Source organism: Aphelocoma coerulescens, chromosome 3, assembly GCF_041296385.1.
Source record: "Aphelocoma coerulescens isolate FSJ_1873_10779 chromosome 3, UR_Acoe_1.0, whole genome shotgun sequence".
Classification (NCBI taxonomy): domain Eukaryota; kingdom Metazoa; phylum Chordata; class Aves; order Passeriformes; family Corvidae; genus Aphelocoma; species Aphelocoma coerulescens.
In genome coordinates, this window is record NC_091016.1 from 106,376,005 (window position 1) to 106,392,686 (window position 16,682).

General features: G+C 34.4%; 1 protein-coding gene across 1 annotated transcript in view; it reads left to right on the top strand.

Annotated features, from left to right (window-relative positions):
• The window catches only part of SNTG2 (syntrophin gamma 2), a 234,599-nt gene that overhangs the window by 195,998 nt on the left and 21,919 nt on the right, over nt 1-16,682 (top strand). Inside the window, exons 12-14 of the mRNA XM_069008627.1 lie at nt 272-388; nt 8,910-8,981; nt 12,361-12,570. Of these exons, the coding sequence (XP_068864728.1) occupies nt 272-388; nt 8,910-8,981; nt 12,361-12,570 (399 nt within the window). The remainder of the gene's footprint in view (nt 1-271; nt 389-8,909; nt 8,982-12,360; nt 12,571-16,682) is intronic.

The following is a 16,682-nucleotide window of genomic DNA, read 5'->3' on the forward strand; positions in this document are numbered from 1 at the left end:
GGTTTTCTGCTGGCTCAAGTGAGAGTTTGCTTTGACCTGCATAGGTGGCTTTTAAAACAGGGATTATTTCAGATAAGATTCAGACTACCTGCCCTACAAGTTTAAGTCTCTTCAAGGACTTCTGACACACTGGCACGATACTGTACACTTCCAGAATATGGAAATGGTCCGAAGCCAAATGTGAAGTAGATGATGCATCCTATTCTGCTAAAACCACTCTTATGATCCACTTAAAAATAGGCCTTTAATTTTCAATTATTTTCTTTTACAGGTCATACATATGGGATGGGTAAATGAGAGACTTGAAGGAGCTGATTCATCTCAGCTCTACAAATTCAAGTTTCTGGCCCTGAAGGGTTCATCCTTCTACATTTTCAGCACTCCACCGGTAAAAAAACCCTAATATTTTTGTGGCAGTTTCATTGTAAATGAAAACCTGTTTGTTATGTCCAGGTTTCTTTTCCTTTATCAAGTGAAGTGGTCAGCTGAGATTTCAACATAAGTTAAAGCCACAGATGCCACTGAATTTCAATAAACTGTAGATATCTAGCCTCTTTCAAGGTCCTCTGAAAAGCTTGCTGTATCTGGATAGTATAAAGAATTCCTTATGGGATGTGTTTTGTTTTTTGAAGTTGTCAAGGTCAGGTTTTATTTTGGTTTGTTAGGCCTAATATTTCTTATTATAAATACCTTATTTATTCTAAGGTATTTTGTGGATGTAATGAGTTAGTAGTTACTCTGCTTTCTGAAAGACAAGATGCATCATGAAATAAACCATCCATACTATTGGATGATACGTGTGGATTTTTCACGCAAGCGAGGGATCAAGGTGTTACAGAGAATCCAGTGCTACGTGTACAGTTAGAACAAATCTTGCTTTGATAATCTATATAGCTCATAACAAGAATTCTGTTTCACAACAGGTGACTTATCTAATATTTTTCTAAAAATTGATTTTAAAGGAATAAATGGAAATGAGCTACAGAATTCTAAACTGTTTTAAAAAATGACCCATACTTACCACATGGAAATATTTAATCCTTTCTTTTTTTTCTCCAGAGAACCTTTGCCTTAAACAAATCATAAAAGAATAAAATGTGGACTTAGAATGCAATTTCGATTATACAATTTGCTTGCAGTTTTGCTCAGAAGATGCTCAGTCTCCTAATTTTGTCTGCTAATCCAAAGAAAATCTGATTCTTTATATGTGTACTCTCTGCAGTACCTTTGGGAAGTACATACTTTTAAAAAGTTATTTGTGAACCTCAATGAAGTGCAATAAGTAAAATTTCTGCCTCTCTTGATTGAAATTATTAATCCAATGATTCCAATTAACTTCAAACATTCTAAAACGGCCAATAGTATTCTTTTTAAAATGAGACAACACATCTGGGAAAAGCAAGGGTTTTCCCCCATTAAAAATTGGGGGTTTAATATGTTAAGGAAAGGATTTAAATTTTATTAAATTACTACAATCCAATTAAAATGTAAAAACTAGGCAGAAATATTAAACAAATAAATAACACACCACATGAATTATTTTCATCAAATTTTAATTATTGTTTTCAGACCTGCTTCTAAGACACATTTTTGATATTATTAAAATGATACATTCATATGATACTAATTTGGGATAAACTATTTACCATGTTCAGCACTCTACTAAGAGCAGACAAGTGGGGATGACTGGCAGTATAAGTTACTTGACAGAATCTATTATGCTCCTACAAATTTTTTTGTAGGAACCTTGGGTTTCAAAAAAATGAACAAAGGGGATCCCTTTGGTCAACGTGTTGTGTCATCTCAATACTATGATGCACCAGTAAATGTGACAGAGTCTATAAATCATAAAACCTGTTGACCAGTTTTCTTGCTCTTTAATCATTCCACAGACATCTTTCAATAGGGGAAAAAAAACCCAAAAACTAAACACCAAATTAGCAGTTTCCAGCAATCACCCATCTGGAGACTTCAAACCTGGATCTAAAGCCACACTTTGAAGCTGATTATCAGTCTCCTGAGGGCACCTCTAGGCCTGGCTGTTGTTGACCCCCTTCCCTGGGGCTCGCTTCCCGGTCCCATTGCTGCCCTGCAGTGCAGCGGGGCCAGTCTCCAGCTCGACAGCCCTGGCCTGCCCAGCCATGGCTCCAGTGAGCCAGGGCCACCCTGGGGCCCATGAGCTGGCCCAGCCTCAGCCTGTCCCTGCTCTCAGGGACATGCCTGGTGCCTGGAGCTGAGGCTTCCCCAGTCTCATGGCTGCCCTGCTGCTGGCTGGGGCATGTACTGGGCCTGGCTGCGGTGGAGGTCACTACTCCCTTGCAGATCAGTGGCAGTGGTTTCTTACTTGGGGCTAAAGCAGTGCGAACACAGCTGTGTTTGGGCTGATGCTGAGCAGGGCTGGTGCAGCCTTTGTGCTCTCACTGCTCACCCTGCAAACAGCCTGGGGCTGGGACAGGCTACAGGGGACACAGCCAGAACAGTTGATTTAGATGGACCAAAAGGGATTTCACGTACCATGAAACATCTCGCTCAGCAATAAAAAATGGGGATTTGGTCCTCAAAAGTAGCCATTGCTTGGAGACTGGCTGGGCATTGGACTGCTTGGGGTGAGCAGCATGAAATCACCTTTGCATTAATTGAATTCTTCCCCTTTCCATCACTTACTAAACTGTCTTCTTCTTGGCCCATGCATTTTCTTAATTTTTCTCTTCCTATTGTCTCTCTTATCCCATGGCAGGGGCATGGGGAGGTAGTGAGGGGCTGTGTGGGTGTTTGGCTGTGTGACAGAGTCAGCCCCCTGCAGGGCCATGAGATAGGACCCTGCCCTGCCAAACCCTGGAGAGCTCCCACAACACTGTTTCTGTGTCATGTCCCAGCTCTGTAGCTGGAAACACAGGTCCCCACACGAAACTGAGCATAGAGCTCCTTCACTCTTTTTAGAGATACTTGATGGTACTGCTCTTACTGTTGCTCCTACTGAGGTTTTGGTTTTTTACTGTCTTAAGCGGGAGAAAAAAAAATATTAAATCACAAAAATATAGATGTTTCAACTTGCATGATCTTTACAAGAGACAAGTTTAAACATTTTATTTAAAAGATGTTGCTATTGCTATTTGTATTCTGAATCAACACAGCATATCAGTATATCAATATAGTGTGCACAAAGCAGATGACCTATAAGTTCTACGCTTACCTTCAGCCATAACTTTACAACTGCTTGTAAAAGGATCTGGTACAATTTCCACTCCTTTTCTATTTCATTGTGTGTAAAAGATGACATGAATGTAAATACAGCTGGTAACCTTCCTAAGAATGGAAAACATAGTTATCTATGAACAAAAATAAAGAAAATTGTGGAAAAAATGGCAATTATACTATACTATGAAAGAAATCACTATGACAAGTAATATTCTATTTATATACTATTTCTGCAATATCTCAGATGATTCCAGAATGGTGATTCCAGAAATGTAGAAGTTTCACCATAGAAGTAGATAGCAAGAATGGTGTGATTAACAGAGAATGGTTTTTCTGCATCCCTGAAGTGGCTTATTTAATTGTATTTAAGAAATTTACAGATTTCATTTACAGACTGCTGTATTAAAAGTGTGACCCATTTCTGAAAAGTGCATATCTCAAAAACATCATTGAACCAGTAGAAATTAATCTTGTGTCAATTTTAATATACAAACAGTACTTTATTACATTCTAAAAGCATCTATAAAATTCCTGTCAATTTTCAGATATTGGAAAAGTTCTAAATTCATATCCTAGGAGAAATTGAGGAAAAATTATTCTAAATTGTCATTCAAAATTGAACTATTTTTTATGTCTTTGAAAATTTCCAGGAAATAATTTAATGGTTTTTTTTTAATGGAATATGGGCTAGATGTAGGGGACATTTGTACTGTTTAATTTTTTTATATTTTCCCTATGATTCATTGCAGTTTTTACATTAAAGTCTTCACATAGCCATATCTTTAGATCTGCTGTGTAACCCTTAATTGCAAAACTATCTTTTTCATTGTGATTAAATAAATAGCACTGAAGTGATTTAACATGAAGGCAGCTAGACAATCACTGCATGTGCTGTTTATAATTTTAAGAAAAGAATAAATACAAGAATATTGTGAAAGTAACATAAATAGTTCCACCTTTGACAGACAGTATAAAGAAGCTTGTGCAATGCAATTAAAACATGCAGTGTTTTTAATGCTGCCATGTAAGTTCTAAATACATCCGTTGGTAATTTACATTACACAGGATGTCAATGTTAAATATTAGGAGAGAGGTGGCAATAAGTTGGAGCGCACAGACTCAACCCTGATCACTTTTGGTGAACTTTCTAATTCTACACACAAGTCTGTATTTATGTTGCTATAGGATTTGCTAGGATCTGTGTTTTAGTGTGTGTTTTGTACCATCCAGTTTGAGTTGTTTGGGGCATCTTTAGGCTTCTTATAATGCCGTATCATAGTTACCTCAGGAACAGGTCTTGATTCTTGTTTTCCTTTTTAATATCTTACAATATTTTTTTAAATTATTCTTGGTTAATTTTTTTTCCACTGAGGAGAGAAGAGACCAGTGAAATTAATTACACTTTACCTAGAAGTATTTCATCTTCTCCTTAGACCTTTTTAGCATTTCTAGGCAGATTGGATGCTTCTGCTTAATTCTCAGATAATGCAGCATTTGCTGTATTCCAGTAATAAATATTATAGACACTTTGATTTTTTTCCATTACTTATTCAAATGTTTTTAATATTTTGGGGGGCTCTGGAGACTTCTAGAATCAGATTCTGTGTTCAGAGAAAGTCAAAGACCTATGTTATGTTAATTTGATTTTAGTGAGTTTTGAAGTATGATTCTCTTTTACATGCACCCCGTATTTCTTTATTTAGTGGTGATCTCAGAGCAGGCGTGAAAGTCTTTTATGCCTATTTTATACTTGCAGAATTCTCTTCTAGGGAGTAACTTTCTGAGTCAATTGTTCACTGCACTGTATGTGTCAGGATGAGTTTAACTTTATTATTTTCTCTGTATTTTAAATCTTAACTTTTTAAAGAAAAGCCAATGATTAAAACACACATTTAAAGGTAAGTATAGTTGGAATATGAGTTTGATCTTATGCTGAGATCACCCGGTCTGTGTAAAGCTAGATTTTACTAGTTTGTTTATTTTGAGAATTCCACTGTAATGCCTGTTTTTAAACCATGAGGAAATTGCAGAAACTCATGCTAAAGTAAAAAGTACTTCTTCAACAGTTAGGAATTTTGCAACTCTACATACCTATTTCAGTCTCTCATTAGAGACTTAAAACTGTAATTGAAGGTTCCTATTTTTTGTAACTCTGTTTGGCTTTATTATCTTTGATCAGCTCAGTGTTATCTGTGAGTTTACGAATGTCTTATTTTTACAATGTTCCTTAAAGGATTAATATAGCTAAATGTCTACAGAACCAAGTATTCAATACATACTGCATTAGGTTAGCTAAGGAGTTGGTCTGCCAATGATAAAAGTAACATTCAGCTTCTGTTGGTCATAAATTCATATACTAGACAAACACGATAATTTGTAAGTAGGAGCTTACTGAATGCTAATTGAAACTCTCATGTATTTTGCCACTGTTTCTGACACTGTCAGAACTAAATTCAATGAATGCAAGTATGCCTCGTTAAGTCATCTATTCTAAATATATCTGTTTGAAACATTTTGTCAAATGCTTCCTAAAAAATAATAATACTGTCATGCTAAAATAGTCCCAAGAAATTGAAATGTATAGAATACCTGCAGGAACAATTCCAAGGGGAAATAATGAGAAAAACTATTTTATTGCCTAAGAAATATACTTGAGTATCTCATTTATCTTAGTTAGTTATTACTCAGTTATTAAATGTGTGATGATGGATAACCTGCAATAAACTGGAACATTCTTTAAATCAAATGAAGGATATTGCAATTTTTGTGAACTTTTCTGATTATTTACAGCTTTCCTCCTTGACTAGGAGTATATGATTATTTGCAGTTTTTTTAAAAGTAAAGCAATCTATAACAATAACATTTTAAGCTTAGACATACTATGGTAGTTCTGATAAAACTATAAATAATGTCAGCTGTCTATTTAGATTTCAGTATTCCTTTGTAATATGTTTCTTTTGCCTCCTTAAAATTCCTCTCAACATGTCATTTGTGTTCTGAGCACCTTGTACACAGTGGTATTCACACTGTTTCACTCTGTAAGTATGGTAGCCTTTCTCTGATATACACAGTAAAATAAAGCCTTGGCTTATATATGTGCCAGCAGTTGTCACCATCACTACCTGTCTGCTGAAACAGTCCTATGAGGTTACACAGCATCAAAGGATAAAAGAGATGCATGGGATAATGGGAAGAAGTCTGAAGTATTCAGAGTGAATTTAATGGCACAGCAGTGTCACCATTGTCCATCACTAACAGTGCAAAGAACTCCAACAGTTAAAATTAATCTTCAAGAATCAAAACAAATGATATGAGCAAATGAAAGTCCTTTCATATCTCAACAGCTTTCAAGTCATAGCCCATGTCACTAAAGTCAGTTTCATAAACAGCAGATGAATCAGTGCTTATGCTTCTATGTCTAGCCACTTAGAGCAAGAAAGGATTGCCTTGCTGTTAACTTAGGTGGAAAAGATCCTTTCCCTTTGAGATATTCAAGACAAAATAATGAACTAGCCCCCATTCTACTCTAAACCTTATTTTGCAAAAAGCATGAATATACCTTTGGAAGATCAACAGTAATGGGACAAAAGTATTATTTAATTACTTTATTTTCAAAAGAGCCACCAAAGTACAAAATATTTCCCTGGAAATAAGATTAAGCCAAGACCTGCAGTACTTACTCTATGTGAGCATGTTTAAAGATATATTTCTTTATGAATTAGCTTTATAAGTCCTCTGTTTCAGTTGTTTCAAAACTTACATTATTTCTTATTTGTACAATAATTAAAAGGCAAAACTCAAATAAAATACTGAATGGACCTTACAAGAAGAAAAATAGAAATGGAAACCTAAAAATAGAAATATATATCTTTAAAAATTGCTACCTTTTATGAAGTGATGGGAGGACAAGTTAAAACCTAAAATTTCTTTAAATTTATTTTCTAAACCAGCTAACATTGGATTTCAATTTGAAAAAGTTTAAGTAGTACTATATACTTTTATCATGTAATTTTAAAATTATCAGTATATAATGTTTTGAGCTTTAATTTGTGAGACATTGCTCATAATAAAACAAAGTGTGTAACATGTTTTTACATATTCTAGTTGATGTATTTTATTAAAGTGATGTTTGCCATTTGGTAAGATATAAAAACTGTGAAATGAAGAATCTTAGAACATGAGTCCCTCTATATCCTGAAAAGATGTGGTGCTAGAACTTCCTCTTTTAGAGTTCTTCAGTCCTGTTTCAGTAGGTGATTCATAATATCTAAGTTTAATCATCTCAAAAAACTAATCTAAACCTAAGAGAAACTGAGAGAAGGCTAGATTATTAAGAATTAATTCAGATTGTTAAGATTAGGAAGAAACTAACACCAAGTTCACATTACTCCTCCAAAGGACTGAAGTAACATTTAATAACCAATGGAAGACCCATCAGAGGCCTGTAGGTGTAGTGGTTTGGATTCTCCTCATGTTGTTACAATTCTGTTTAACAGCTTAGAATTTAAAGAGACTTAAAAATTAAACTTTAAAATAAATTTAAAAACAACCAAAACATGTTGATATCTCCTTGCAAATGATCAGGAGAAATACTGGGGTTTTTAAAGGCAAATTTTGTGCTACTGTGAACACAGAAAAAGAGTCTATTATTGAATTTCGTAGTTTTTTCTAGTTAAGTTTCATCCACATAAACCAGATTTTTGACAAGTAAATTTTTCTTTACATAAATAGTTTTAATTTTTTTTTCTGCTTTTTTCCTTTTGGGTGGGGGTTGGGAATAGGACAAAGCTGAATCAGCCCTAGAATTTTAAATTATCCAAGTTACTATTAGAGTTACCGAAACACTTGTTTCCATATGCCAAAAGCCTCAGATTTACAACTTAGTCAAATCCTTCATGTATCTATGCAGCCATTCCTGTGCATTCCCCAAGAGCTAGGATTTTGCTCTAAAATATATAAGCAAAAATAATATATATTCCCTTTGAATTTTTCTTGTGTATATCTTGTTTTATTCTTTCTTGAACTACATAGGCTAGGTATTGTTTTTAAAAGTAAACAGATTATCACATTATACCATGAAGAAGAATTTGGTAAAAACTTTGAACATCATTCTTGCTGTCAAATTTTAACAGCCTGTCATGTCAACAGGATTGATCAATGAAATCAAAGGGAAACAAAAAATAGGTATTTTCATATTATTGAGACTACAGATGATATTATTCTTAATTTCAAATATTGCAGTCACATAGTCCTTTACAGTTTTTAGAATAAATATTGAATTATTCACACCCTAATGCATGTAAACTCAAAACTGAATTTAGGAATACATCTTGATCTGTTGATTGTAAGATTTTTTTAAGATTGAGACATGAAGCTGAATGGCTCTGTGTTTGAGACTGTGTTCTCTGTGTTAGCATCTTGAGAAATAAATATGCTTGTGTAACTAACCACAGAGATTACAAAGAGGTTTCCATAATACTGGGAAAAAAAAAAAAAAACAGTGAAATTATTTAACACCTTTTTAATTCCTGTTTCCTGTAAAAATTTAATGCTATTTGACAGTCTTTTCTAAATGCTGGGTATTAAATGAAGTGCTGTACCTGTATTTAAAGCATCCAGCAGAATAATGATGGGTGAAGCCTTTTCAGTTTTTTTTCATCTGAACATGATTTTTGAATAATGTGTTTATAATATTTTTTTTTATATTATAGGTAAGCACACTAGACTGGGTACGAGCTGAAAAAATCTATAACCTCTGTGAGGTTCTATTTAAAATTCACAAGGTAGGTTTCCCAGCGGTTCCAATGATATTATTTAGTAAAGAATGTTTACCTTTTCCAGTTCATGATAAACTCAAGTTAATCTTAACTAGGAATAGCTAGCATTCAAATATTTCATCTGTTGTTAATAAACTATTTGCAATCACTAGTGCATTAGCTATGCAAGTGTAAGAGAATATGGAAAACGGGCTAAGTGCCAAGTGAGAAAGTCACTAAAGTGCTTTCATATTGAAGGAAGGTTTCAATATTAGAGCTGGGTGTGTGAAGTGTCAGTGAGACACACTGCTGAACATAATGATACTGTTTTTTTTCTTAGTGGGTCAGATTTTTGAGCCAACATGAAGAAAAATGCTCTTGGTGTAATTCCTGATTCATATAAAGATACTTGTATTTAATTTTAGTAATTAAAAAGAAAAAAAATTTGTCCTTTTTGTATCATATGTATTGATTATTCTATCAAGTATTATAGTGAGTTTTTATTTACAAAGGGCAACATGTTGGGTTTGTGTCCCGCAGAATTCATTTTCTTCCCCCAACTAGACACAGTCATGTTTTCTGTCTAGCTTGGCCCAATCAAATTTGGGGCAAAATCTTAGCACTTTGTGTAAATAATTGACTTAAAGAATATATTTTCTAATAAATTGCATTAGATTAATTTTGTTCTACAACAACAAAAAAAACCCAACAACTTTGCAGGTGAGATAAGGCTACTAGATGAGAGCCTATTTGTCTAGGAGAGTAAAAATTAACATTTTCAGAAAAAAAAAAATCCATCTTTTCAGATAAAATACTGTTTCAGTGAAAAATTAAAAGTCATCTTTAGTTCTCACCAGCTGCTGTCCTGTCCTCTGTTGTTTCTCCTTTAACCATGCAATGATGTTGTGGAAAAGGCAGGTTGTGACTCTGTTACCTGTAACAGATCCTGCACTGAAGCAGAACTGCTTAAGGCTTTTTGTTTGGCATCGGTTGGGGTTTTTTTGGTTTGGTTTGGTTTGGTTTTCAGTGTGTAGGGTTTTTTGTTGAGGTTTTTATTTGTTGGGGTTTTTTCCGATGGAACAGTTATTCAGGACATGGGAAGGAAACATTTTGGCACGGCCATCCAAGGAAAACAGGAGTTCAGGACCAGAGCTCAGCTCCAGAATGCAAGGCACAGGAACAGAGCCATATTCTTGTTGGCATGGCATTATTTTGGTGTGACCATGTCTCCAGCTGGGAACATATGGGCAAATTCGGGTCCTGCCCATCACAGAGACACCACCAAAAAGCAGACAGATCATTTATTTAGTCTCCTTAATATTTTTTCTAATTTTACTTATAAATAAGTCAGGCACCAATGAAATATATACACATTAAGCCTTTTGAGAAGATTTTACTGTGGCTTGGGTTTTGTCTCTGTTTTTTTCTCCTTTAAATATTACTGCTGAAACTCCTTTCTTCCTTCAATATTATGATAATTTCAAGGATATCCTGTCCTTAAAGCAGCTTCTGCTGGACTTTTTCATTAAGAAAAAGAAGTGGGGAAATAAACTACCCAAGATTCAACTCTTTAATGTTCTTGACATTTTAATAAATGAATGCTTAATTGCTAGTCTTCATGAATATGTTAGCAAAAGTGAAAAAGCCCAAATTGAACTCTTCAACCTCTTCTCTGTCAATTCTTTTGTATAAATGACAATGAGGCAAACTGAACAAGTCAAAAAGAGATAGGGAAAAATTGTGAGAGATTAATGTTTCTGCCCTACCTATAATCGAGTTGTGTTGTAAAAGCTGCTGTTTGGGGAGGATGTTCTTAGGGATTTTCAGAAGCTGGTTAGAACTAGTGCAAAACTGTGGTAGAGTATGTTATTGTACCTTCTCATGAAAGATGAATTATAAGGAGAGGTGCTCTTCTTAAGAGGTGCTCTTGTTACATACCTAATTGTAAGTTTCTCATCTATGTTTATGATGACACAAGGATTAAACATGGAAAATGAGAATCCAATATGGAACTTAAATTTTAAAACAGAATGTTTGATGTATTTTAGATGTGCTTGTATGTATACATACATATGAATACACAAATATGTGAATTAAAATTCATATATATAACATGCACTTGTATATTTGTGGTCATTTGGAGGTAACAAAAAGATGATTTGAAATGTAATGGCTTTTATCATGTGTGTTTATTCCTATAGCTTGTCTCATAATTCAAACTCTTACTGTAATCCTGTACATGTGTCTTAAAAACATTTTATTTTCTTTTATTGCCTAGTATTTTCACATACAGATTAAAAAATACTAATATAGTAGTCTACAAGCCAGAATATGCAGCAGTGAGTCTTGAAGCAGATGTAATACCTGTCCCTCCATAGCTGCTGAACACCTGAATACAGGCAGAAATTTTGTTCAGTGTCCTTTTCAACAGTGCAAAGGAGTGTTGTAAAATAACTTAGAGCTTCATCAAGTCGGTTCTCTCCTCAGATATCTGCAGGGCCAATTTTGACAACACAGTACTGTGAACCCTGGTGGCAATATGTGCTGCTCCCAAGATGCCCCATGAATCACTGCTAATTATTTTGGGTTTTCAGTCTTTTCTGCCCCATTATATCATAAAGGGGAATAGGGAAAAGTTCTATCTGATAAATAGAAATATAAAAAAATGCGTCATTTGGAAAGTAAGCAAGTACTTAATATGTAAGTATTAGCTTTTTAATTTAGTTTTCTTTTCCTCTATATTTATGTTAATCAATGAAGTCTTGAAATATTAGGGAAGTTTCTTGTATTAATTTGTTTACAATTACATTCTATTACAGGGATAATTTTTATAATGAAAGTTTAATGTGAAGTTTCTCTTCTTTATCTTGAAAGTGATGGCAGGATCTTGCTTCCGTGTCCTTGTAGTTACAGAAAAGCATTGACAACTGTCAGAGGACATGCTCATGTTGTTATTTCCAGAATTAGCCCTGGGGTGCTTGATAAATTGCTGCATTCCTTGGGGTTTAGCATACTGGAACCCAAGTAGAATCGAGTAATTATTGTCTCCATAGAGCTGGTACACAGCTCCTGCAATGTATTGAAACATTCAGGGATTTCCTTCTTTTTCACTGTAAACAATATATTGGTACAAACTCATTTTAGATTATATATGTATTGCTTAGGTGATTTTTACAGTATTTTGGAACTGCAGTAGTAGCTTGGATTGCATGATAGGGGGTAAAGCAAATAAAAAGCAAAGAGAGAACCTGTCTTTGATAAAATTGTTTAACTCCTAGAACATTTCTTCAAGGTAATTGTTGACGTAATGCCATAGTTTATCCAAGTACCCATCACTTACAGAAGAGTGTTGCTTCAACTGTGGTTTTGCCAGATGAAGTATCACATACTGAAACATGTCTTTCAGCTCTGGCTTGTTGATGATTGCTGGCTACAAGCAAACTTGTATTTAGGTATTCACCAGGACTTCGATCTTGAAGACCAGAGGCCGTATTGTTTCAGTGTTATGGTTGGACATGGCAAGAGTCATTATTTCAATGTAGAGCTTGGCAGTGAATTGGCAGTGTGGGAGAAATCATTTCAGAGAGCGATTTTCTTGGAAGTTCAACGAACAGGGGTAAGTAGTGAATAATTTAAATAATTTCATCTGTAAAATAAGTATAACGAGTTTAGATTGTTTGTATGCTTAATAATGGCATTAGATTAATGTCCTCCATGACTAAGGATCTGAGTACATTTAATACACAGAAGATTTCTGAAAGGTTCATCATCACGTCAATATTTTTCTGTCAATGACTGTGTAATAACAGTCAATGAGCATGTTATGACAGATTGATAATTTAAAGTAGTAATTTCTAAGTTCACCTTGATTATGAAAAACAGGAAATTATTACATTTTACTACTGGAAAATTCATAGGAGTTTATTTAGTCCAACTTGAACATTTTCTTCCAGAATGCTAATTTTCCTCTCACATAAAGTAAATAGGTTATGTTATACATCATGGTTCTGTTTTCAAAGAAGAAATATTTTGCTCTTATATTAATGGTGAATTGGGATTGTCCTCTTTAACATTGGAAGAGATTGAAGACAGCATAAAAGTGAAAAGAAGTTTGTAATAGTCTTGAATTCCCAGAATGAAATGGCAGATTGTCACTTTCTGCTGGCTAGTAAATCTGGACCCATACTCTCAAGTGAACACGACAAGTGGTATGGGAGTTTATGGATTGAGACTATAGGCCTTCTTCAATTAAAAATGTATTTACACAGTTTAGCACAAATGCAGATTTGATTTGGTATGCTCAGGTTTACTGTGCCCTCTAAACCTCCTAAAGGCATTTGAAATAGTGAGAACACTGGATCACAGCATTGTATTAACATAACTTGGAAGGAGCAGGAGTCCTATCACAGGTGTTGAATCAGCTTGTCTAAAATTACAAATCTCTGGGATTCTAACCAGGTTTCTGGGTTCTAACAAGGTGCTTGCTTAAAAGCCTTCCATTTGTCTCTTCAGACTGATAAATGAATAAAAAAAGATTTTCTTACAGTAATGTTCCTAGTCCTGCACTTCTGAGAAGAAATGCAGCTCTTCAAGAGAAAATTGATTCTTCCTGAAAAATTTTGTGCATCAGGGAGGGATTAATAATGCATATTGAGCATGCATAAAGTATTTTCTCACATGAACCCTCCAAGAAATTATGACTCAACTGTTTGACCGACCATTCAATCCTCGTATTTATTATCCATATAGAAAGCAGATAACATAATTAAAATTAAGTATAACAAGGGTGGAGATTAGCTGGCTCTTTATCTGATTAGATTTCTGAATATTTATTGTTAAATCTCAAAACTTGTTTTTCTTTTATATCCTTACGATCTTAAAATTAAGGAATGATTCTTTGCTTGTGGAATGATCTTTTGTCATTTGAATCAAACAGTCATCTAGACTCATTTCACAAAAAAAGACATTAAATTTCCTGCAGCTGTAACCTCCTATCTGAAACCTCCAGGAGAGTCTTTCAAATAAAATCCTGATTACAGTGTTCAAGTCTCCATATGTGCTTTTCTATATCTTAATTTTCTCTCACATGGTTGGATACATCCAAATTTACTGTAAACCACAGTGTCAGTGGAGTTCAGAGTGCTGTGGTCATTCTCCAGCAGTGAAAAGTCTTTTGACTGCACTATTGTATTTCTTCCTTCAAAACATAAATGCTGTTGTGAGTGCCTTTCTTTTCAGAATAATGTCAAGAGCAGCATGAATCAGCTGCAATTTAATATTACATAAATTATTTCAACTCATAGAAAAAGAACTGGTGTTTCAGTATCCAGAAAATTCAAGGTTGTCACTGGTATGCCAGTATGTAAAAGTTATTCTTTTGGAGAATTTAGGAAATTATTTTTTATTCATAAATGATTGGGCAAAATTCATGGCAGGTGTTGCATTGCATTGTGCCATTTCAGCCATTCTTATTTAAAAGGGGCTTGGTCCTCTTTGCTGTTGAGTGTAGTTAGGAGCTCGCCTATGAGTTTTTGTTAACCTTATCCTGTACCCTTTGTATTTGGTGTTTCTGCAACTAGAGCTGTATTTCTGAGAAGATTCTGTCCTTACGCAGTTTACAAAAAGAAACGTTAAGTTGCAGTGGCCATTTGAATTTTATCTGCCCGTGTTGTGTGATTTTTTTTTTTTTTTACATTTCTTCTGAAAATGGTAGCAGCAATAGGTGACAGAAAGGATGCAACAAAGCAGGAAGAAACACCCCTCACAATATTGTTCCCCTTCCAGCTATCTTAAAGCCCTATTTCAAGCTGCAATTGTTTACAAAAAGAAGTTTACCGAGAAACTCTGAAATTCAGTGTTCCTGATGAAATGAATCTATTTACAGACAATGATAACAAGCAAACAGATATTGAATCCATGTGCTAGAAATATATGGGATTTTTTACTAGAAGAACTATTGTAGTTGCTGATGGCATAACTTGGATAGATGGGGGCAATAAAAGTGCAATGGAAGTAAAGCAGAAAGGCAACTGAAAGAGAGAAAAAGTGCTGTTAAAAAGTGTTTCCGTGAGTCTGGTAATAAAAGTCAGCATTGCAATGGTGGAAGATAGGCAATGAAAACCTCTCAATCATATCTTGAAGTTAAATCATCTCCCACAAATCCCAGCAAGAATGTTTGTCTCACCTGAAACATCCTAAATAGTGCAAGATGAATAAATGATGCTCTGATTAGGTAATTTGTCTTCTGGTTTTGTTTTTTTCCAAGATATTTATAGTGTAGAAATCTTCAATAATAAGAGGCTAGCACATTTTCCAGAGCTCTTACTAATTCTTTGACCCTTCAGGTTGGTCTTGTCAGTACTACAGGATTTTATTTCACATTTTTTCAATGTTTTCTTTTTTAAATTTCTTAATCAGTATTGTTCCCTTGCCTCAGACTATTTTTTCCAAAGGAAATTATACTGACTTATCTGAGTCCTGGATATGATTATTAAATTAATGCAGAAACATCTCAACGGGATGATTTGGATCGGTTCTGTTCAACAGGAGGATGGAGGAGAATATTGGAATAGTATGTGGTAGTGGACAGAGGAAAGGGTGACAGTAATGCATTTCCCTGTCACCTGTAGAAAAATTGGACCAACAGTTTTGTCATCTTGAAACCTTGGACATGTAAGCTTTGTTCCATGGCTGGAAAAGGACAGAGAAGAGGAATCTGCTTTACAAATAAAAGAATTCTCAGAAAACTGAAAAAAACCATGCAGTGGGAAAGTCATCTACCAGTGTCTCTAAAGTTCCTGCAGTTAGTATATAGTGATAAGACATGGTTACATACTCTCCTCACTAGCAATTCTAACACAAAAGAAAGTTTTCCTTTCCTACTTCCAGCTGTGATGAAGATGCTGCAAGTTCTTTCCAATCCTCACATAGCTGAATAACCTACTCAATTGAAACCATTTGAATTGCTTGGACAAAAAATTTGTTTAATATGAGTTACTCCAAGAATTAAAATAGGCTGGATTCCATTCAGTTGTAACAGAATAATCAAGAAGTTTTGCTGCCTTGTTATTTTCCATGCTTAAAGGTAAGTACTTCTAGTTAATTTTTTTCCATTTTTTTCTGTGATTCAGTGACTGACATCAACAGAGAAATAAACCCTTGAAATAAAATTATTATATATATTTGTTCAAGTCAGAGATATGAATGTATAGAGAAATGTTAGCAGTACAATTCATGTTCCTGGAATGATACAGGGTCCTCATGTGACAAATATACACTACAAATAAAATAAAAGTAAACAAAGCAAAAAACCAAAGTAAACAAATTAAGATTTATGAATGTTGCAAATTATTTCACTTAACACTATTGGAAATCCAAAACAATTTTATAATGAACATAAATGTATGATGCAATTATCCTGTGTTTTCCCTCTTAAATCAGTTAACATAAATTCTATATTCTGTGGATGCTTTATATTTTTGTATGCATTTTTAACATGTCTTTATTTTCCTAGAAGTTAACACCAAATCATTCTATAGTAAGATTCTTGATGCTGAATATGTGACTCAGAATCATTGTGACTCAGAATTGCTCTCAGACAGCTTATGTCTGTTCCTGGATAAAGCAAAAATAATTATTGCGAGTAATTGTGCATGCAGACCTGGAGCTTAATTTCTATAGGATTCCCACATTAAACTTTTAATTTTCTTTCTGCAAATATTGTGCTGC